Source organism: Lepidochelys kempii, chromosome 14, assembly GCF_965140265.1.
Source record: "Lepidochelys kempii isolate rLepKem1 chromosome 14, rLepKem1.hap2, whole genome shotgun sequence".
Lineage (NCBI taxonomy): Eukaryota > Metazoa > Chordata > Testudines > Cheloniidae > Lepidochelys > Lepidochelys kempii.
In genome coordinates, this window is record NC_133269.1 from 1,257,464 (window position 1) to 1,281,379 (window position 23,916).

Genomic DNA, 23,916 nt, shown 5'->3' on the forward strand with positions numbered 1-23,916 from the left:
TGTCACTGTAAGACCTCATTCTTCATTACCCACAGGCTGGTCCACAAGAAGGCTTGCAGGTAAATAAACCATCTACAACCAATTGGCCTAGTCAATGGGAGCCATCAAGATTCTAAACCACCATTAATGGCCCACACTTTGCATAATTACAATAGGACCTCAGAGTTAACTTCATATTTCTAGTTTTAGATACAAGAATGATACATACGTACAAATAGGATGACCACACTCAGTAGATTATACGCTTTGTAATGATACCTTACAAGAGACCTTTTGCATAAAGCATATTCCAGTTACATTATATTCGCATTCCAAGCATATTTTCATAAAGCATATGGAGTGCAACGTCACACCCAGGTTGCACCTGGAATTGCGCATGGCTTCACAGTCAGAAGTGCATCTTTTTCCATCTGCGTGGGGTGTGATACTTGTGACGGTCTCTCTGATATTCACATCATCATAGTTATGCAAGCCTTTGCTACTGTCACACTGTGCTCTATATAGGGCTGGCCTGGAAAACCACTCTGAAGCTAAGCTAAGCCAAGCCAAGCCATTAATGCTCAAATAAATTTGTTAGTCTCTAAGGTGCCACAAGTACTCCTTTTCTTTTTGCGAATACAGAATAACACGGCTGCTACTCTGAAACCTGAAGCTACAAACAGTGCAAAATGCAGAGGCCTATTTACTTAGCAGGACTGGCCATAAGGAGCATGCTACACCCTTGCTCCAAATACTGCATTAGCTCCCTAGTTACTTTGGGCTGCAATTGCAGATATGGATATTGATACTGAAAGCTCCCCATGTTTTGAGCTTTGAAACCCTAGAAACCAGCTTTCTCCCTATGCAACATTACAAAGATTCATTTTCTTGTAATCTAAAATCTTATGTGCATGTGCCCTGAGAGGCAGCGACATGTGTGTTGAAAAAAATCACCAAAAGAAGTCAGTCAGTCATTCAGCTCTCAGGAAATGCTGGTGTGAGGCAAGAAGCTCTGTGCGAGGCAGACAAACATTGCTAAGGAAAGAGTCCAGGTCACAGAAGGACTAACCTTGTAGCTGAGCTTCCCCTTAGCCAGCCTGGGTATAAGTTTAGCTGTGTTATAGATATCGTTCATTAGATTTTCCACCACTTCCAGAAAACCATTATCTTCTCCCACTTCCAGCGATGGACGGTATCTTAATTCATCATTATATAGTTCCATGTGCACTTCAAACAAAGGAGCTGCATTGGCCTGAGATACATCAGTGCAAAGCGCATTACTGTCTGCCTTCCAAACACCTGCCATCACCCCCATCTTGAATGTACTATTTAGCCCACTACATTAACTGCCTCATTGCTAACCCTCTGTCTGACTTCCTTTAGCTGGCTGCTGCCCCAGTACTCCACTGACTCTGCTAGTCGCGGCTTCTCCACGCTCAAGCATGGCCTCTCTACTCCCCCTTTAGCACCTCTCTCTTCCCCAGAGGTCCGTGACTCTGTGCTGCCCTACATTAATGACTGCTCCTTATCATCATTATTCTCTCTACAAGGGGGGCTACTGCAGTAGATCTTGAGGCAGAAATTAAGGGCACAGAGCATTTTAATGATCAGGGCCAGATTTCTTTGCTATTCCATTCTATACAGGTTCTTGGACTATGCTCATTACCACAGTATCTGAGCAATTCAGTGGCACCCTGGATGTGTGGGGGTAGAGGAGACACACTGATGTTATGGCCTAGAGACAGGGAGGGGAACATGGTGAGGGCTCAATGGTGAAAGAGGAAAGGGTACAAAGTGTTTAGAAGGAAACAGGAGCTCAGTTTGGCCACATTAAGCAGGTTACACGATGAGGCATCTGGGACAAGACAGAAGGGGCAGCACAGGGGAGAAGAGGCTGATTCATGACTGCAGAGCAGAGGAGAAACTCGGAATGGAGGAGACAGCGCAGGGCTGCAGATGGAACTAGGGACTCCTCCACTGTCTCAGCGGGGCACTTCTCCTCCCTCTCACTTTCTGAAGGCGTCTCTTCTAGGGCTTGGTCCTTGACCGTCTGCTCTTTGTCAGTGGGCGCATGTGTGTGGTCACAAGTAACCATTCACCACCCTCATCCTGTCCTCTCTCTGCAGTCTCTTTGCCCTCTGCCAGAGCAACACCATTTGCTCCTGGACCCCTGCTCCCAACTCCACACCTGGGCTAATCTGAACTCCCCACCTCTGCTCCCAAGCTCTCCTCTTTTGTTCCCCTCTTTATTATAACGCAGGGAACAAAGGTAAGCAGCAGGATACGGACCCTGGACTTCAGGAAAGCAGACTTCGACTCCCTCAGGGAACGGATGGCCAGGATCCCCTGGGGGACTAACTTGAAGGGGAAAGGAGTCCAGGAGAGCTGGCTGTATTTCAAGGAATCCCTGTTGAGGTTACAGGGACAAACCATCCCGATGAGTCGAAAGAATAGTAAATATGGCAGGCGACCAACTTGGCTTAATGGTGAAATCCTAGCGGATCTTAAACATAAAAAAGAAGCTTACAAGAAGTGGAAGGTTGGACATATGACCAGGGAAGAGTATAAAAATATTGCTCGGGCATGTAGGAATGTTATCAGGAGGGCCAAATCGCACCTGGAGCTGCAGCTAGCCAGAGATGTCAAGAGTAACAAGAAGGGTTTCTTCAGGTATGTTGGCAACAAGAAGAAAGCCAAGGAATGTGTGGGCCCCTTACTGAATGAGGGAGGCAACCTAGTGACAGAGGATGTGGAAAAAGCTAATGTACTCAATGCTTTTTTTGCCTCTGTTTTCACTAACAAGGTCAGCTCCCAGACTGCTGCGCTGGGCATCACAAAATGGGGAAGAGATGGCCAGCCCTCTGTGGAGATAGAGGCGGTTAGGGACTATTTAGAAAAGCTGGACGTGCACAAGTCCATGGGGCCGGACGAGTTGCATCCGAGAGTGCTGAAGAAATTGGCGGCTGTGATTGCAGAGCCACTGGCCATTATCTTTGAAAACTCGTGGCGAACCGGGGAAGTCCCGGATGACTGGAAAAAGGCTAATGTAGTGCCAATCTTTAAAAAAGGGAAGAAGGAAGATCCTGGGAACTACAGGCCAGTCAGCCTCACCTCAGTCCCTGGAAAAATCATGGAGCAGGTCCTCAAAGAATCAATCCTGAAGCACTTGCATGAGAGGAAAGTGATCAGGAACAGCCAGCATGGATTCACCAAGGGAAGGTCATGCCTGACTAATCTAATCGCCTTTTATGATGAGATTACTGGTTCTGTGGATGAAGGGAAAGCAGTGGATGTATTGTTTCTTGACTTTAGCAAAGCTTTTGACACGGTCTCCCATAGTATTCTTGTCAGCAAGTTAAGGAAGTATGGGCTGGATGAATGCACTATAAGGTGGGTAGAAAGCTGGCTAAATTGTCGGGCTCAACGGGTAGTGATCAATGGCTCCATGTCTAGTTGGCAGCCGGTATCAAGTGGAGTGCCCCAAGGGTCGGTCCTGGGGCCGGTTTTATTCAATATCTTCATAAATGATCTGGAGGATGGTGTGGATTGCACTCTCAGCAAATTTGCGGATGATACTAAACTGGGAGGAGTGGTAGATACGCTGGAGGGGAGGGATAGGATACAGAAGGACCTAGACCAATTGGAAGATTGGGCCAAAAGGAATCTGATGAGGTTCAATAAGGATAAGTGCAGGGTCCTGCACTTAGGACGGAAGAACCCAATGCACAGCTACAGACTAGGGACCGAATGGCTAGGCAGCAGTTCTGCAGAAAAGGACCTAGGGGTGACAGTGGACGAGAAGCTGGATATGAGTCAGCAGTGTGCCCTTGTTGCCAAGAAGGCCAATGGCATTTTGGGATGTATAAGTAGGGGCATAGCGAGCAGATCGAGGGACGTGATCGTTCCCCTCTATTCGACATTGGTGAGGCCTCATCTGGAGTACTGTGTCCAGTTTTGGGCCCCACACTTCAAGAAGGATGTGGATAAATTGGAGAGAGTCCAGCGAAGGGCAACAAAAATGATTAGGGGACTGGAACACATGACTTATGAGGAGAGGCTGAGGGAGCTGGGATTGTTTAGCCTGCAGAAGAGAAGAATGAGGGGGGATTTGATAGCTGCTTTCAACTACCTGAAAGGGGGTTCCAAAGAGGATGGCTCTAGACTGTTCTCAATGGTAGCAGATGACAGAACGAGGAGTAATGGTCTCAAGTTGCAGTGGGGGAGGTTTAGATTGGATATTAGGAAAAACTTTTTCACTAAGAGGGTGGTGAAACACTGGAATGCGTTACCTAGGGAGGTGGTAGAATCTCCTTCCTTAGAGGTTTTTAAGGTCAGGCTTGACAAAGCCCTGGCTGGGATGATTTAACTGGGAATTGGTCCTGCTTTGAGCAGGGGGTTGGACTAGATGACCTTCTGGGGTCCCTTCCAACCCTGATATTCTATGATTCTATGATTCTATGATAATTAGCAATTTCAAAGACCCACAATCCTCTGCTCAGCAGCTGCTGAAGCACTATGGGATAGTGGCCTAAATTGTCCCAGAATTCACTTGCACATCCACAGAGGGATTGGTGTGCACATGCTCAGATGGCTGCAATGGCAAATAAGAGGTGGGAGGGTAGGGGCACGTCACATACTGAACCACGTTGTTTGTAACTGATTACAATAGCCAGGCCACTAACAAGTACAAAAGCATGGTTGCAGCTGTCCTGTGGACAGACCTTTATAGTATGTACTGAGACAATAAATTCAGTGCATGCAATGTAACTTCAAGAGATGTTTTAAGAAATCAGAAAAATGGTGGTTTCCTTAAATAACTCATAAATAATAGTGGCACGTGCATTATATATGTGCAAACACTGACATGTCATAAAAGGGAAGAGGAAACTGGATAACATACATCAGCTGCCATGTTAGTGAGCAGAAACTGTAAAGATTTGCGAATAAACTGGAAGAATCCATCTAAAACCATGTCATCCACATATTCCACATAGTCTTGCCATGTTTGGGATGTCTTATCAGTCTTAAATAAGTCTGCATTCTCCTGCAAAAAGAAACAAGCTATATTAACTTTTTGTTTGATAAATGGTCAGGCAAATGCCCTACCTTCTTTCAGTGAAAAACGGGACTGAACATTTGATTAAGTTAAAAGTCTAGTTTTCTGGTACCTAATGTCTATGTAGTTGCTTCCCTGGCCATTCTCTACAATTCCATTTGAATGTAAGGGAAAGAAAAAACTTTAATGTAATGCCCTCTGAAAAGAAACTGTCCCCAGGTCATGCCAAAAAGTCATACATGTGTCAAAAATCCCCCCCAGACAGCTGACATATAGACTTCTCTTATCTCAGTTGTACAGGAGCAACATGAGAAAAAACAAACAATAAATGAATCCCGCCAAAGGTCTTTAACAAAGCACTACAGGCTCATGCATGAAGTCCTTACTGAGCTATAACGACCATTGACTTCTGTGGGAGTTTTGCCAGAGTAAAGACTTCAAGGTTGTGCCCCAGATAGTTTGAGTCCACCATTCACATCCACACATGGAAAACATTAGTATGTGGAAGTGGTTTGAAGTTTAAAAGTGCTACAGCGCATAAGTGCTAGATATAATTAACTATTGTTAAAACAGTTCCAACTAGATTGAGTTTATCTTTCCTAGTTTCTTACCATAAGCATAGTCTGAATCTTTTGTCCAGCATCTTTAATTGCTGCATACCGTTTGTTTATGGTATGACCTTTTCCATCCAAGTCTAAGAGAGACGTTTCCTTATTGTCTTTCCTTTCAAATAGAGGACTGGCTGACCATTCCTGTAAGGAAAAAAGACCTAAAAGATGCACTTTTATTACCCTTGGGAAATACTATGCCTGGAGAGGAGAGAGATTTAATATATACCAAGAATGTTATTTTCAAAAGTGCCTGGAAAAATCTGTCACCCACCTGCATAAGCTGGTTGATATTCTCCACATTTAACTTAGTTTTCTGGATTCTTGCTTCTAAATCATGCAAGACATTTCTCATCTCTTGAATGTATTCCATAACACCTAAGAGAAAAATGCATTTCTAGCTAGTAGGCAGATAAGGTCTCCAGACATCAAAGTAACTGTCTGCCTGATGGCTCTGATCATCAGATTGTTGAGGAGAGATACAAAAGAAATTTACCTGTAATTTGTATTCTCAGATGGTAAATCTGACAGTGGATCCATGCTCTGCTTTATGCACGTGGCAGGTGCGGCTTCCCTAACTGAAGGCTTTGGCTGCCACACAACAGAATGTCAGCACCCCACAGCCTCTGCTCAGTGGGTCTAACACCCCTACTGCCTCCCATCTTTAGTCCTTTCTTAGACCCCAAAAGGTAGAAGATTAATGAAAACATTGCAAATTCTTCCTGCTAATCCCAGTATATTCTTGATCCATGCAGGACAGAAAGGCTTTTCATAATGAATGGGATCTGGCAGGGCTTCTATATTCTCCAATTGCCTCTGTGGAATAAGCTCGGACTCAGAGTAGTTTAGTGTCAGTAATGAGGAAGGAGGCAGGAGCTGCTAGCCTACTTAGCAATGGCAGGTGTACTCTACATGCTAGTGGCAGGTGCTCAAAGACTGTAGTCACCCACACAGGGTACAGACCTTGGGAGTGGGGATCTCTTAAAGGACTCACTTTGGAGGAATTAAGGTAAATGCCTCAAAAACGACATCTGCAAATCAACACAGAGAAGCACGGCTAGCCCAGCAAATAAGCAGCTGTATAAGCCTTCACTCCCTGGGCTGGGAGCACTGTGTGCTCGGCCTGGGGGGCAGACAGAACCACTCTGCATCTCTGTCAGTGACTGGCTCTTGAAGACCCAGCAATAGCCTCGAAGAGCCCCCATGTCAGCAACATCAAAGCCCTTCTAGGGCCCGAGAACATGCCGGCCCAACCCGAGTCCTTTGGGCCAAGGAAATAAAGGCAAACAAATGGCTCTAATGTTATGAAGCAGGGGATTCTCCCCAAAACACACACAGAAAAATGTTGTCATCTGGAAACAGGTAATGATGAAGTGCCTGACTTTGTACCTTCATTGCTCCAAAACAAGGTGGTTTCGGCTTTCTGCAGCTTGACATCATTCTCCTCTAACTCCTGCTTGACCAGTGGAAGCTCTACTGACAGTATGGTGGTCTTGATCTGGAAAACAAAAGCATCACTGGCTTAGGATCCAAAAACAGTTCTGTGGGGCGAAGGGTGAGCGGCTGCCTTATCTGCTGAAAAGCAGCCTTTTCAGAGCACACCTATGTTTGAACCATCTTAGCTGGTTTCAGAGGGAGAAATGGAGGCCTCACATTCCCACAGACAGGCTGGAAGGGTAGAACAGCATTGGTGACATGTAAGAGGCCCCAGCAAGTGACGTGCTCTCAACTATCACAGTGATGTGCAGCAATCTGAAACCCTAAGATAGGCAGCTCTCTCCTGCAGTGCTAAGCCATGAAGCAGTGCTAGTTACACAGGACAGTTTCTTCAAACCACCTGGAATTCTTACAACCCATTTTATCATAGTTGGAGCACTACTTTAAAGGGTTACCCAGTTTTGTACAAACTGGGATTGAACTCTTCTAAACAAGGCAGCGAGACAGACACACACTGATCCGGTTTCACCATTTTGTTATCTTTCCAACTTGCCTTATTGTACCAACCGACAATGAGATCCAGATTGCCCACAAACTTCCGGAAAGTTTCATTTTGAGAAAAGAGATTGCCAGCACTATCTGGAATATCTTTCTGCTTCTGAAAATTCAAATACTTGACTTCACGTAGGACAGCAACTAGCTACGAAATACAATAATTAGAAATAATTACCTATTCATAAAAGGAGAAGCTTCAGCATCATCCCATATTGAAAATCTCTCAAGAAAAATCAGGTATGAGTCCAAATGGTTTATCGCTGCTATTCAGTGAGGTGCCAGTCCAAACCAGCACACAAACGCAGCAAGGTTACTGTAAGGGGTCTGTCTCAGCAGTAGTAGTCAAAATAAAACAGACACTAACAGAACAGGGCTCATACAGTATCTGCTACAAATATTTCATTTCTGCCTGGACTGATTTCAACAAGACAGCTTTGTGTACAAGCATGGTGCCACCCACCTCCTTGCTGAAGTTCACGCTGATAAGATTACCGTCTGGATCTCTCAGTATCAGCGGCTGTTGGAGGTTAAATTGGCAGTCTGTATCGACTCGACTTATCCACTCTTCATAGGTCTTCTCTCGGTAATTCTGCAGCAAACGCATCATCTCCTTATACTTCTCGGACACCAGTTTAGCTTCAGCACTGACCATAACACTGTAACCAAAGTAAAAGTTGCAATTGACGAAACAGATACACTGATAGATCATGGGATTTAATCACCATGCCAAACAGAAGCTTGGTGGTCTCAGTGGATATGTGCTTTGCCCTCTGTAAATTATCATTGATGCTCTGTCGTACATACACTGGATAACAGCATATCCTAAAGTGCAAGACGCCAACAAAACTTACTTACGGGTGATCAATGGCTTGCAACTCCGTCATTGGAGTCTCTAGTCTTTCTTGGAGCTCCAGAGCCCACTTCAGCTGCCCAGCAACAGGAGGCATATTTTTGCTGATAGGCGGCACACCTCCAGATTTTGTGGCCGCTATCTGGGCATCATACATTATCTTTGCATTGTCCAATTCAACATTAAACATTTCCAAAAGGGTGGAGTAGTGAGGGGACACTTCTGCCTTTATCAGAGGTCGGTCCAATAGTGATCCAAACATGTGTATTTGCTAAAGAACAAAGAAATTGGTAAGCTGTTTATACATCAACGTATCTGCAGACATAGTCTATTGAGAATGCAGCTCCAAGAGGCATTAGTTAAATTATGCTCAAATCGCTCTAGATGTATATAATGCCTTTCATCTACTTCACAAATACTGGATCACCTAAAGATTCACCTCTTTCACAGGGCCCTTCCACAAACCACTTCAGTTAAATGGCCTCATCTCTCCACCTGGTCCACGTGCAGGAGACTGGATAGATACTAGAGCAGGAAATCGGAATTTCCATGCCATAGGAAATTCCCAAATTTTGAAAAAAAAAAGTTCTAAATTGGAGCAAAAAGCTGAAATTAAAAAAATTTTCCACATCAAAACTTCAAAACATTCTTATTCACAACCATCAAAACATTTGTTTGATGTCAATTCATTTCATTTAGACTGTTCTAGGATATTAAAATGTTGACTATAAACTACAATATTAATGATATACATATTACATTTAACATTTTAATATCCTAGAACAGTCTAAATGAAATTGCTTGAAATGAAAATGTCAAAAAACACTTCAGCATTGTTGAAATTAAATAAAAAAGCTGAAACAATTAATTCACATAGGCTTTTTCCTGTTGAAAATGTCATCGAAATTGACAAGTTCCTGCAAAAAAAAAAAAATTATTTTGACAAAACTGCATTTTCTGATGGAAAACAGCTCCACTGAAAATGTTTTTGACCAGCTCTAATATTTACATTCTAAGTTAACATCTTCCTCTGTGACACTCCCTCGCCATTAGCATCTGTCTGACCCGCACTCACCCCGACAGAATCTGGCTCCTCTAAGGAAAATCAGGCCCCTTTGAAGTATCTCAAGTTGGGCCCCCAAAATCTCTAAAGTAGCTTTTGAAAGTCTTGAACCTTTCATCATTATTTTAATGTATATATAAATACAGAAACATCTTAACTGACAAGAGTATTCATAGATTTGGTATCAGAGCCCAAAGCAAAGTCACCCTCATTAGGGTATGTGCTAACACTCTTGCTAGAAAAGAGGCACACCAACCATACACGCACATTTATACCTTGACAGCAGATTCAATACTATTACAGTCATTAAATCCCTGAGAAAAAATGGTTGCCAATCTTCTATCCAAATCCTGAATTTTGGTCTGGAACTCTGTAAAATCTTCATCAAATTCCTGTCAGTAAAAAGAACAAAGGATTCAAATAATAGGATTAAGTCATGCTTAGGTATTTTATATAGAGAACCATTCAATTTAAATGAACTGATTTTATGGATGAGTGCTAAGACCAGAGGTTTTTTTCCTAAAGTAAGTACATTTGTTGCCATGGTGACTATTCTAATATGCAGGTCCTCTGCCTTGTTCAAAGCAAGTAATTTATTCATCTAACAAATGAACACATTTTTCATACTAACATTTACTCACCTCTTCTGCAGGATCTAAGGGATCATATTTGCAATCAGCAAAAACCTTAATGAGTTCAGAGATTTCCTCATAAATCTGAAACACCATGCTCCCAAGGATGTTTCCTCTCACACCTCCCAACTCAATTTTCTCCAGCTTCAGAAATTCGATTGTTGTTACATACAACTCCTAATGAACAGAAACAACCATCACACTCAATAAATCTTCATATCAAAATGCTGTTACCTACATGTCAGGGTTCTCTTGAAAGAGAACAGGCACCGGACACAGAATCCATGGGACTTGGGGATCAAGAAGAAAAATGCAGGTGCTAAATAACTAATAATAATCCAAATTCTATGTTGTGCTTAGTGTCTTTCATCAGAGGACTTCAAAGTATTATCTCCTTCCCTTTGCATAAGGGAAAACAGAAACCCCGATTCAGCCAGGTACTTAAGCACACATCTAGCTTAATGGGACTAGTTATGTACTTACATTTAGGCACACGCTTAAGTGCCGTAGTGAATCAGGGCCTGCGTGATGAATGAGAGGGTCCCTATCTGTATTCCATGTGGGAGATGTACATGCTCCACGTGCCTGAGACCAGACAATTCTTCCTAGCTATGCCTCTTGGTCTGCACCTGCCTCCTTCCTCTCCTCATGCTCCAAACCAAGGGGAGAAGGGGTGGCACAGACCAACCACATCTCCTGTTCCTTCTCTCCCATGAACTGTAAGGATCCAAAGCAGCGGGGAAAGAGGATGGGTGGTGGAATACAGATAGGGACCACACATCTCGAAGAACACTGGTTACTGCACAGGTACAAAACCTCTCTTTCTTCTTCGAGTATTGGTCCCTATGTGTATGGCACTGTGGGTGACTGACAAGCAGCACTCATTGAGGAGGAAGGCATGAGGATGCTAATGACAAAAGGACCAAACCAAAGGATGCATCAGCTGCAGAAGCTTTCATGAGCCTGTAATGCCTTGTGAAGGCATGACAGAGCTCCACATTGCCACTTCACAGATGGCAGTGAGTGGCACCTCACACAGCAAGGCTACAGCAGGTGTCTTGGTTCCTGTAGAGTGGGCTTTCACACCTTCTGGAGGCCTCTCTGCTAACCGGTCAGAGAGTAGGATACAGCCTGAAATCCACTAGAAAGAGTCACTTCTCCCTTCAGCACTTCCCCAGTGAAACAAACCGTTTAAGCAATTTCCTAAAGGATTTTGTTCTTGGTAGGTAGAATGCCAATGGAATGGAATCTCCTATCCCAATTACTGGTGTGTACCTTGGGAAAAACCACAGGTAAGTATGTTGTCTGGGTTAGGTGACAGTCCAAGATTAATTTGGGTGGGGTCAATCTTGGATGCACTCTTAGCCTTCTGGAATATTGCGTATGGAGGATCAGCCATAAGGGCCCTAGTTCTCCTACCCTTCCAGCCAAAGTGATGGCCACTAGGAAGGTGGCTTTCATAGATAAATGGGTTTGCAAACATGTTGGTGAAGTTTCAGATGGGGACTCAGTTGGCAGCCAGAGGACTAAGTTAAGATCCCATGTTGGAGCAAGTTTAGTTACTGGAGGGATGGTTCTGGCGAGACCCCTTAGAAAGCACAGTCCCTGCAGGGAGCAAATGGAGCAATAGTCAGCGGGAGGGTTACAGGCATTAATCACTGCCAAGCACACTCAGAGAGCTTGTTTACAATAGTGGGAATGTCTGGTTCCTCTGGGGAAAGCTGGCACTGATGAATCCAGAGAGAAGAATCTCTTAGCTCAATAGCACTTTCTGGTGGATTCCTTCTTGCTATTGTTGAAAGGAGATCCCCAGTGCCTGAATATGCTCTTCAGGAATCATGTAGGTCTGTTGTACGAATATTGAGTTAAAAGGTGTTTAGGAACTCCCTCCCTGTCCAACATTACACAGTGTTAACCTAGGTCCGGGGACTGGCATACACAGATCTCAGCTTGCTTAGTACCATGGCAAATGCAACATTAACAATCACTTTAACCTTTTACTAAAGATACAGAAAAGAAGGTAAAATAGTTAAAGCATTTGAAACGTTAAGTAAAGCTTTTATTTTAACAACATTTCTTGTTCCCTTTGTCATTAGCTGGAGCTGGTTTTAGAAAGAATAATCCCTTTATTTGACAGTCTCTCAGATGGTATCACAGATGGCGATAAGTGTCCTTCTGGGGACAAGGAAAGAAGTTAGTTGAAATGGGCTGAAGCTGCTGCTGCTAATGTCCAATCCCATGTCATCCCAAGTGGTGTTGAGGATTCAGCTGGACCTGCCAAGGATGGAAACATCATCTGGATCCCTCTCTTTGACCAGAGCTGGTCAGGACTTCCCTCAGGATTACGGCTAAGAAGGTCCAGGGTCCCAGGAGATGGTGGAAGTGGCAGCCATGATGGTGAAAGTTTGCTCCAGTAGTGTCCGTCTGTTCTTCTCCATCTGTTCTTCTATCTTGAAGGGTCTATAAAGGCAGTGATGGGAAAATATCCCATACCTTCATTATTTTATCCACCAATTAGGCCTAATATCTGACTCACCAATCTGTAGTTTATAAACTTCCAGCTCCACATCATCTGTACTAGCATAATTTCAACAGTCCCTGAGACCCGTATCAGTAGGCCATTTTTTGTTTATACTAATTCAGTTTTTCTGTATCCTTTTCATACCTTTTCCCATCAACATTTGTTATAGGTTATTGTGACATTTTATGAATTTTCACAGAGAAGATCGCAATTAGAGTAAAGGTGTAGGCCCCATTATCACAGCTCCCATTCGTGGTCAATCGAGAAGTGCCTGCTGAGGCCGTCCCCTAACACATTATATATTCCTGGAGATATAGTCAGCTGGTGTCAAATACCCCAGCTCCACAGGCTGACTGCCTCTATTCACTTGGGGGGGAGGCGGTTTAGACCTAGCTCCCCCATGCTTGTTGATGTAGAACACAGTTGTCATGTCGTTTGCTATCACCTGAATATGCTGGGCTAGTATGAACAGTAAAAATGGTGTGAAGGCCTCTCAGACAGCTCTCAGCTCCAGATGGCCTATGTGCATCCTGGACTCTTGAGAAGTCCATGTTCCTGTGCTGTATGTTCATCCAGAGGGGCACCTCTGGGATCAATATTTTCTAGGGTGGGGAAGAGTGAAGGGAGCTCCCACACACCCCTGCTCTCCCAAAGGTAGAGTCCCCCACACTCCGGGAGTCTAACTTGGCCATGTGTCTGCACTGCATGTATACCATTTGAAGCCAAGCTTGTAGACAGTGAAGATGAAGTCTCACAAACAGTGTCATGTAGGCACAGGATGTCATGTGATCCAAGGAGGCTGAGACATGCATGAACCGACACCAGTGGGCTTTCTGAGCTGACTGATCAAACACGTCATTGATTGAAATCTGTCCACAGGAGGTATGCTCTGGCACTGACAGTGTCCAGAGTTGCTCTGATAAATTCTATGATCTGCATTAGAACTAAAATGAGCTTTTTACGTGTCAACACAGATTCCCAGTGTTGCTAGAAGACTGAGCAGCGATTTAGTTGCTTTCAATAGCTGCTGAGGAGATCTCCCCATCAACAGCCAATTGTCTAGAAAAGAAAAGACAGACGAGCCGTGATGCCATTGCTGAAAGCACCTTTGTAAACACTGTGGTCACTGTCACTACTCCGAAGGGGAACACCCTGATAATGGTTAGGACCTATAGAAACCTCAGGGATCATATAGACGTACATCCATCTCACAGGTGAAGATAGATACCTTTCATGCAAACAGCCGTGAACCAGCCATTTTTGTTTAGGGACAGAGTTACTGATGCCATGGTGATCATCCTAAATCTCAATCTCTAGCTACAGGCATTGATTTGTTTGACATCTGCAATGGGTCTCCATCCTCCCTTTTTCTCAGGAATGAGGAAATATTTGGAATAAAATCCCTTTTCCTGATGTTGAGGTGGTAACAGCTCTATGGCTCCTCACGGAAGTAGGGAGTCTATGTCCTGAATGAGTATCCTCTTGTGAGAGTGGTCCCTGAAGAGGCACAGGAGAGAGGAACTAAGATGCAGCCAAAGTGAATGATGTCAAGAACTTGTCTGTCTGTTATCCACCAGGTATGGAAAAATGGACAAGGCCATCACCAAACTGGCTCTTGGAAGTGGTAGGACATGGCATCAGGACTGGTTCACAGCTGTTGGCAGCCCTATCATAAGTATTTCTTGATGGGAGGTTGCAGCTGGAAGGAGTAGCAGCTGTGTGTTTGTTCTGTTGCATCCTCTGCTGCTTTTGTGGTGGTTCAAATCCCGTCTGGTGTTAGAAGGGCTGTGGTGCTGGTATAGGTTGTAAGGCTGTCCATCATACTTGCCTTTTGGTGCTAGAGTGTAGATCCTCAAGGCATGGAGGGCTGCCCTAGAGTTTTTTAATGAGTGGAATACTCATTCATCTTTTGACCAAATAAGTTCTTCCTGTCAATGGGCAAATCCTCCACTGTGGATTGAACTTCCCTGGCAAATCCTGAGGAATGAAGCCAGGACTCCCTATGCATGATGAGAGCAGTCACCATTGATTGAGAGTCTGTGTCAGCTGCATCTGGTATGGCTTGGAGGGAGGATCTGGCAACCAATCTACCCTCCACAATAAAGGCTTGAAATTGTGCCCTGTCCTCCTGAGGGAGCTTGTCTCTGAATTCTGAAAACTTTGAATAATTAATAAAATTGTACTTTGAAAGGAATCGGCTGGTAATTGGCTAGTAATTGGCTATTTGGAATTGCAGGCTGGTTGAAGTAAATACCTTCCTTCTGAGGAGGTCCAAATGCTTAGCATCTTTATCTGAAGGAGTGGACATGTTTGCTGTTGCCTACATCCTTCAGTGGGAATTTGAATAACCAAAGAGTTGGGGACAGGAGGTGCGAACAAAACTCTGTTCTGTTGGCTGGGACAAAGTACTTCTTTTCTGCTCTCTTAGGAGTAGGTGCCACATGACTCTGGCAGACTCTCAGATGGCCTCATTAAGGGGAAGCACCACCCTACTAGGCCACGCAATGTGTATACTATCAAGGAGTTTGTGAGGTGTCTCTTGGACTTCCTTCCTCCAGAGGAATCTGGAGCATATCAGAAACCCTCCTCAAAAGGTCTTGAAACTGTTTGAGGCCATCTGGCAGAGAAGTTGGGGCTGGAATAGTGGCTTCATCAGGAGACTGATGCGGATACTCTGTTGGCACCATGGTACTACCGGATCCAGCTCTTCCTCCTCCATGGGTCTTGGGGAGCTCAGAGAGATCTCGGGGAAGGATAATGTGACTCCCAATGGGACTGTACTGATTCAGGATATTGCACGCACAGGTCCCCACGATCCGACACTGGTTGAGGCAGCCCCTAAGGCATAGGATACCAATAGTTCCAAGAGGGATACAACCTCTTACAGGGTCAGAGGGAGGGAGGGAGGGAGGGAGAAGAGATTCTGGATCCTCTATCTGGGGTCATGTCTCTCAGTGGGAGTGATATCAGTCCATCCCCAATGTCAGATCCCCTGAGGAGGAACATGTAGGATCCAGATCTAATAGTGGTGCCATCCATACCATAGACATTGAAATGCCCCCACTGGTAGAAGGAACAGGGGTTTGATTTCCCCTTTCATAGCATTCATACACCGGCAGTGTCCCTCTGCCTTGTAAGGACTGGTTCTGATCAGAGGTAAGATTGTGGCTCTGGAAGGATGACACCCTCTGGAGTAATATATCTATCCCCATCAACCTCTGATGGTCAGTGCAGACCAGGAAGGCCCCTGGCAGGAGATACAGCTCTGGAAGCCTGGAATCCTGGGCACGATATGAGTCCCATATGGAGAAGTATGTGGAGGGGAACCCATTCAGGGCGAATCCCTGAATTCTAACTAACATTTAACTGTATTTACAGAGACTCTTCTCCACACACACTGTTGGATCCAGTGTAGAGAGGCCCTCAGAAGTCAATGCTTCCTTGTGAGAACATGACAGCATCATCAGCGTATGGGGCTCTCAACACTTCTGCTCTTGCACTCTCCAAGTCCCTCCTTATTCAGCACTGATGACGAGCCCACTCCTGCTGACAGCGCCAGTATCAAGGCACCTTTGCTTTGGGCATGCAGATTGGTACCATGTCCCTCATAGGCTCCTGTGCTTCCCAGAACAGGACGCAGCATCACCCGACTTGGACAGTATCAGGGAATAAGTCCTCTTACAGATGGATTTGGAGCAGGATTTCTCTCTAGCCTTCTGAGAGTGCTTCCTACACTCGTGGTGAGCCTGAGGAGTCTTTGGCTCTATCCAGTGCTACGAGGTGTGCTTCTCGATGCCTTTGCCTGGTGTACAGGCGGTCTGCCCAGCCCAGCCTGGAGTCTCATTAGGCACTCCATCAGCTGTTTCTTTAGTCTGTATCCTTGTGCTTGCCAGGTTCAGCTGGGAAAGGAGCGCTTTCATGCTTAGCGGAAACGTGCGCTTCTCCAAGACAGTACAAGCACCTCTGATGGTCAGTGCAGACCAGGAAGGCCCCTGGCAGGAGATACAGCTCTGGAAGCCTGGAATCCTGGGCACGATATGAGTCCCATATGGAGAAGTATGTGGAGGGGAACCCATTCAGGGCGAATCCCTGAATTCTAACTAACATTTAACTGTATTTACAGATTACAAGTCAAAGGAGCAGCTCCGTGGACCATGAGAAAATAGAAAGGAACTGGAGATGCATTTGGACTGCACCACCCCTTGTACCCTCAGTTCAGCGAGGGAGGAGACAAGAATCCTCCAGTCTCCAGCACATGGAGGACACACACGCCCACAGTGGAGTATACCCAGGGGCCAGCACTGGAAGGAGAAGTGGTTTGGCTCATGGTTATATTGCAAGTCAGTGGCAGAGTCTGTTCTCTCAACTCCCGCTCCCTTGCTATTCTTTGGGGGAGTTCCTCACTGTGCATCTTCAGAGTTCAAGTTCAGCACAAAATCCAAGGGCAGAGCAGGGAGAAAGTCGCCTTCCACATGCAACGACATGGCAAGGAATGAGATCAAGCCTCGGTTCTCTTTTCACACCCAGCAAATCAGATGTCCACCCAGCCCCCAGATCTCGCTCTCACTCTCTGGCATCGCCTTCTGGGTGTCTGGTTAGCAACTACACTGTGGCCTGGCCAACCCTGTAATGCTATTCTTCCCAAGCCCTCCACCAGCCTCTTCCTCTCTGGCCTCACTCACACCCATGCTGCCCCCTCTGCTCCACATGAAAAACCACTGCCAAGATTATCTTCTCAACCTATTCAGATCTTGGCAGCTCCCCCCGCCTCCCTTCAGTTCTTTGCTGGCTTCTCCTGCTCTGCCCCCATCAGGTTCAAGCCCCTGACTACAGCCACAAAGCCCTGCCTTATCTGCTCTTGTGTTCTGTGTCACTGTCACCCCCACCCCTCTTCGGCTGCAGCCTCCTCCACCCACACAAATGCCTGCTTCTCTGGTGACCACTGTGCAAGGAGCACCTCTCAAGTTCAGCTGGAAGACCTCTCCTCTTTCACTGTCACCTGGAGACCCACTGCTGTTATGGTGACAACAGGTGTAAGGATTTGGCATTTGGGACTAGTTTACACACTGTAGGTGTATCTGGTTGTACCCTTTATCCTGCCCTCTGCCTGATGGCCAATTCATCTGTCTTTAGATTGGGAGCACCTCAGGTCAGGGCTTGTAGCTTCTGGGTGGTTTGGCAGGCTCCTGCCATTCTGTGGACACTATAAACACAGAAAGGCTTCCCCAGCAGAATAAGCACGAGTTGAACTACCAGACACAAAGTATTTCATAGGCACCTCTATAGTCTTCACTCTGTGCAAAAATGAATCCATTCTGGTAAACACAAGAGACGAAGGGAACTCCCATAGTTTGGCCTCCTTGTCCTGAAACCAGAGAAAGATTTGTCAGCGTAATAGGAGCCCAGCATCACTATCGGGCAGGGTTAGCTAGTGGGGATGTGGCGCTTTTGTCTGAGCACTTTCTCCATGCCCCTGTTCCCAGCTGATCGCAAAGCCGGTCAGCAGCAACATACCTTAAAGAAGGTGGGCATCACCTCTGAGCAGCACCTGTGGTAGGTTTGGTAAAGTCTTTCTACAATTGAAGGGCCTAGTTTGATCCCTCCCAAGATCTCTTCTATCTCTCCTTGCAAGCCTTTCATCACTTCCTCGGGGCTCAGGAAATTTCGGGTCTAAACAAAGTAAAATGCAGCAACAGGACTTCAAGAACAGTTCCAATCAGAAGGTCACGTACTTTGTGTCTTCTGCAGGCAAGGAGCCCCCCCCCCACCCCCGGATCTGGTCACTTCCGCAGGCAAGGGCCCCCCCCGATCTGGTCACTTCTTCACACCAGGAATCGCACCAGCTACAAGCAGCATTTGCAACATACCACTGTGGAGTCCAATTCACCCCTGCGCCAGGGCGAGGGCTGGCCCAGAGCGCGGGTGGCACAACCTGTGAATCCCCGACTCGGGGGAGCCTCTAGCACAAACTTTGACAGCCCTAATTCACCCCCTGAGCTGGCAGCATCAGGGAATTGCCAGGGAGGCTGTGGGATTGTCCTGGCCACAGTGCCTCCTCTCCCCTCTCTGCTGCCTCTGTTCCTCACCTGGCCCGCCCCAGAATGAACCAGGGGCTTCCGCCACGGTGTCACAGAGGCCTCTGTATGGATGCGATTCATCAGGGAGCTGTACAGCCCCCTAGGCCCCTTTGCCCTATTGGGCAACAGTGAGTTTGGCCCCTGGTCCTTAACGAAAGTAAAGAAACTGCCTCTATAAATGGTCACCCAGCAACAGGATGCTGCCTTCTCCCTCCTCCCAGCTGGCCCAGGCCCGCACCTCCCCTTTCCTGCAAGGGGGTTTACAGCAGAGGCAACTGCTCAGCATTCCCGCGTGCCTCCATCTGAAGCACAGGGCGCTTCTGGCTTGGACTCTATCCCAGCACGGAGGTGGGAAGAGTGCCGCCACGGAACAGGGGAGGGGGTTTACGTCAGCACAGCAGCAGCCCAGAGCGATCGTCCCTCCCCCACCCCGGCACTCTGGAAAAGGTGGTGCAGCAACCCACTTGCACATGGACTTGACCCAGGACCCGTGCTGCAACGCTATTGCCCCCTCCCTGGAACAGTACCATTTCAATTAAGAGGTTGCAGATCTCCTGTAAGATGACAATGACCCTGGACGGCGTGTTGTAGTGTTCCGAGTTAGCCCATATTAAGCAGACCGTGTACAGGACACTGTCAATGTAGGGAGACAGCTGTGAAGAAACGACATTCCTTTGAACCCATTTAGAAGCAATAACGTGCCCATCAGTAAAGCAAGTTACTTTTACCTGGAACTTCCTGACCTTTCAAGAACGAAATCTGAAAATCATAAAACTTAACGGAATTTCAGAATGTTAAACATGGCAATATTCTGACAACAAGACTAAACTGACACACAGAAAACCCATGCATGGAAGCATCTGAGAACTGTTTCATACATCATTGCATGGAATTTGCAGCTTGGGTTGTTTAGAATTGGGTACTAGTTCTCTGCAAACAACATACCTGAGGGTATTCGGTTTGTTCCATTTCCTCCAACAAAACCTTAAGCGGTTGTAAGTATAGATTAATATCATTGGCTTCCTTCACTCCTGCATCAAATGAAAACTGCAGGGTAGGTGAAGTCAGAAGATACAATTAAATACCATCTAAAATGAAACCATCCCTTTATGTGAATCATCTGGGGCTTATACCTGCACTGACTTCCTTGAAAACATTCTTCAGAGCGGGCCAGTAGCAACTCTTTGCCTTCTTCAAAATCTCTGCTATTTTATTCACTTTGGGTGCAAGCAGCTAGATGTCAAAATGTATCAACACGTCAGCATTCCAAGAGTGCACACCAGTGTATTTAAGAGAAATGTTATCAGCCCAGAAATGGCCAGGAGACACGGTACCTGCTCATGAATGCATTGCAGATTGACCAGCCTGGAGCTCCAGAATTCAAATTCCACCTTTGGCAATGGGTTCAATCCGTCCAGCAGGGGCTGGGCAGAATCTCTGCTCAGTACGTCTCTTATCTGATGAGACCAGTCTATGATTATCGTCTCAATGGCATGTAATAAGGAGCTGTCTATCGCCGCAGGGAGTCTGAAAGGCAGCATCAAAAACCAGCTCCAGGAGTTCATGCTGCGTAGGAGCGGGCCCCACTCTTTCCTAATCTTGCCTTCATTTACTTCCACTAGGTGCGGGAGCAACGGCAGCCTTATTTTCAGCTTTAATCCTAAACACATTCCCCAATTAAAACCTTACCCAGCGGGTCCCACACGCTCCCATAGAGCCTATGGGTTAGGGGTGGTCACATCACCAGAGCCCTGTTAGACCCATTCCTTTGGCTCCCAATTTCCCTTCCCAATGGTACTTCACAGAAAGATGCATGCGAGAGACAGCTGGTACCCAGGTGTGGAGCACAGCCCCTGCAACAGAGCAGGTCCCTTGTCCCTAGGGATTCAATGGAGGAATTGAATTTTTCTTTGCAGGAAAAATACAACTAAGAGTGAATTTCCTGGAGCCCTCACCTGTCTAGGGAATCAGTGGAACTGCCCAGGTTCTCCAGGTGCTCTGGGAGAGGGAGCAGCGTCTTCCCTTTGATCTTTCCTCCCATCACAAACATTTCATTTTTCAGTCTGTGGGCTTGTTTCACGACGTCATCAGACACCACTTTAGGCCACCCGCTCATGTTCTCCTCTTTCATGAAAAAGGAATAAACAACCTAGAAGAAAACACTTCTTTAGTTTGGTTAGTTCTCTCTATGTATTTTATGGGGGACAGAGGCCGAAGACAAAACTGTGCTGAGAAATCATCGGCTTGTTTGCAGAGGTGACAGCACGAACAAGTGATATAGCAAAGCCACAGCTGAGAAGAATGGTTTGTGCCCTGCTTGGTGCTGCCTTGCAATGTGTGTCATTTTCCTTAAAGCCCTAGCTCCCGGAGTCAGGTGATTCTGTGAGACTCTCAGTTTTCATTTAAAACAACATTTCTAGTCCTCATGGTTGCAGAGAAAAGCTTGAAAAGGTGCTGTGAGTAAGACCCTGATGGCTCAGAGTGAAAAGAAAATGCTCCTGGCATATTTTTTAATGCCTTGTGAATTTTGGGGGCCTGACATGATTTTGAACACTTGGGGTTGGCAATACTGTAAATGTGAATATTTATAAGTTTGAAAAAAATCCAGTCAGACAATTCCCAGTTATCTCAGTGAGGGGGAAATTACACACTCCACAATATTTTAAAGAAATAAATTTTTCAGCATAAATAACACCAGAACTACTAAGCTGAGATATCTCTCTCCCCTCACAGGGCCACTGACATTGGGGGAATTAGGGAAAAAATTAAAAGCCATAAGCTCTTAAAAATGTGTTTCATGAACGTGCAATAAGGTTCAGAGATTTTATTGCCACGTGCAGACGGGGACCCAGGCAGCCCCCCACCCCGATGCACCACTTGGCCATTGCCACGTGCAGCCAGGGACCCAGGCAGGCCCCCAGCCCCACCCCGATGCACCACTCGGCCACTGCCATGTGCAGCCAGGGCCCAGGCAGTTCACATTAAGGCAGGAAAAAGCACAGTATCTTACAAGATGTAAAAGGGAGGAAACCCAGCCAAAAGACGGGCTCGTCCAGGCTTGGCACTGACTGGACCTTGTGAAGGAGACAGCATTCAGCTCAGGGCACTGTGCCATATGCGGGCTTGGCTCTGGAGAGGGAGCAGCAGAAGGCAGCAAGGAAGCTGCTCAGGAGGAGTTCAGTGTTGCTGGGAGAGGTTTGGAAGCAACCTAGCATGGAAACTCCCCGTGACAAAGGAACTGGATGAGGCAGCTCAAGGTGCCTCCTCCCACCAGCCACGGACTGGTGGGGCAAGGGGAGCGGTGATGGCAAACAGACAAGGGATTCAGGGGCAAGCACCTCAGCAGCTTTGGAGCCATGGTCTTCCTGAAGGTCCCTGGGACTCGGGCTCATCCACTCAGCATGGAATGTGATGCTGGCGTGGAAATGACACACTCTAGGGGCCAGCCTTGGGCCAAGTGGGTTTGCTCTGCCCCCCATGGCCTCTGAGACGGGCACTCTGGAACCAGCCCTTTGCCCACTCCCCAGGTGCGGAGCGGGGCAGGGGTGTTTGCCTTCAGGACACCCACCTCCTCCACCACTGCGATTAGCTGATCCACCGGGGAGGGGCTGATGTCGCCCACCAGGAGCCTGCTCTGGAAGTTTTCCTTGGTGATGTTTTCCCTCTTCCTCTTCACAAAGTAAACCCCTTTGCTCTTGAGCACGGGAGGGAACTCGAGGCAGGGCACTAGCTGCCCGGCGGGATTGAGGCTCAGCACTAGCACCAGCAAGTCCTGCTTCTCAAAGAACTCCGTGAGCATGGCGTTGATCTCCTCGTTGCCCACGAACTTGGCCCATTTGTCTGGCTTGAACCGCAGGGTGAGCGTGGAGTAGTTCTCCAGGAACTCCACCCTCTTGTCCGATGCTGTGGTCATCCTGCCCCTCGGTGCTCAGCAGGGTCCTACTTAAAGGAGTAACGCCGAGCAAATTGGGGTCAAGGCAGGTTTTTTCCCAGTCTCTCCCGCACTCAGGGCTAGCTGTGCTTCCTGCAATGGGAGAGTGAAAGGACATGGTAATTAGAGACCAATTAGCCCCACCTGCACAGGTGCCCATGCTCTCGCTCTCCTCGCTGCCAGTCATTAGCGAAGGCTGAGCCAAGGGGCTGAAGTTTTAGTCTGAAATGCTCAGGGGCCCCCCTGCATTCGGCTGCCCCGCGGGCTGGTGTGCAGAAGTGCTGGCACCCACAACCCCAAAGGCAGGCAGAGGGAGCAGTGGGTGCTCAGCTCTTCTGGAGGGCAGGGCCCCAGTCCCTAATGCCAGGCACCCCACCGAGAGCCCCAAAGGGAGAGGCTGCCTTCGAGAGTGAGCAGGCCACTCTGTGCCCACTCAGTGCCCAGTCTTCAGAGCCTCCTGTTCTGTTGTTTTCACGTCCCTCCTTTTGGGTCTTGCTCCCACAAAGATTGGGGTGAGATTTATAGGGCTGCACAGCCTCTGCCCCCTCACGGCTCCAGCTGCTGGGAGGGGACAGGAGACAGGAAACCTGCCCTCACCCCCACCCCAGGGAGAGGTGCTGCCTGCCAGACAGAGGCTGCAACAGGTCCCTCATGTTCTCAGGGCAAGGAAGGGGGCAGTTCTTAACATAGCCTCCACCATCCCATTTTCCCTCAGACCCCACATCCCTAGCCCCAGCTCCTCTCGCAGCCCCATATTCCCCCCCATGACCCACTCTCACAGCCCCACCTTGCCCCCTCCCTCAGCCGCCAATCGCCTTCAGCCCCGGGACGGTCTGGCAGCCTGTATGGCCCCTGGACCCAGGCCTATATCCTGCCTGGCAGCTTCACAACATCCAGGTCCCTATTTCTCCCCCAAGCTCTGTCCAGCCCCACAGCTCTCCCGGCTCCATAGCCCCTCTTCCATCCCGTGAGCCCACAGCACAGGCCCAGAGTTAAAAGACACAAACCCTCTTGCCGGAAGGCTGCAGCGTGACACTGGGGTGTGTCCCAGAGCAACGGAGACAGAGTCAGGGCGCCTCACCCCCGCGTGCCCTAGCCTGGCTCTTTGCAGACTGACTGGGCTGGCAAGTGGGCCTGATCGCATGCAGGACCAGGAACACACACCCCCCCGCCCACAAACTGCAGCTGGCAACTCCCCCCAGCCCAG

General features: G+C 47.3%; 1 protein-coding gene across 1 annotated transcript in view; it reads right to left on the bottom strand.

Annotated features, from left to right (window-relative positions):
* The window catches only part of DNAH17 (dynein axonemal heavy chain 17), a 103,648-nt gene that overhangs the window by 78,804 nt on the left and 928 nt on the right, over positions 1 to 23,916 (bottom strand). The window contains exons 2-19 of the mRNA XM_073310983.1: positions 22,347 to 22,802; positions 20,734 to 20,927; positions 20,113 to 20,305; positions 19,912 to 20,011; positions 19,724 to 19,809; positions 19,306 to 19,431; positions 18,216 to 18,371; positions 17,980 to 18,066; positions 10,190 to 10,357; positions 9,824 to 9,940; positions 8,491 to 8,756; positions 8,096 to 8,291; positions 7,634 to 7,780; positions 7,033 to 7,141; positions 5,918 to 6,021; positions 5,647 to 5,787; positions 4,880 to 5,023; positions 1,049 to 1,231 (exon numbers count right to left, since the gene is read on the bottom strand). Coding sequence (XP_073167084.1) covers positions 1,049 to 1,231; positions 4,880 to 5,023; positions 5,647 to 5,787; positions 5,918 to 6,021; positions 7,033 to 7,141; positions 7,634 to 7,780; positions 8,096 to 8,291; positions 8,491 to 8,756; positions 9,824 to 9,940; positions 10,190 to 10,357; positions 17,980 to 18,066; positions 18,216 to 18,371; positions 19,306 to 19,431; positions 19,724 to 19,809; positions 19,912 to 20,011; positions 20,113 to 20,305; positions 20,734 to 20,927; positions 22,347 to 22,691 — 2,862 coding nt within the window. The 5' untranslated portion in view covers positions 22,692 to 22,802. The remainder of the gene's footprint in view (positions 1 to 1,048; positions 1,232 to 4,879; positions 5,024 to 5,646; positions 5,788 to 5,917; positions 6,022 to 7,032; positions 7,142 to 7,633; positions 7,781 to 8,095; positions 8,292 to 8,490; positions 8,757 to 9,823; positions 9,941 to 10,189; positions 10,358 to 17,979; positions 18,067 to 18,215; positions 18,372 to 19,305; positions 19,432 to 19,723; positions 19,810 to 19,911; positions 20,012 to 20,112; positions 20,306 to 20,733; positions 20,928 to 22,346; positions 22,803 to 23,916) is intronic.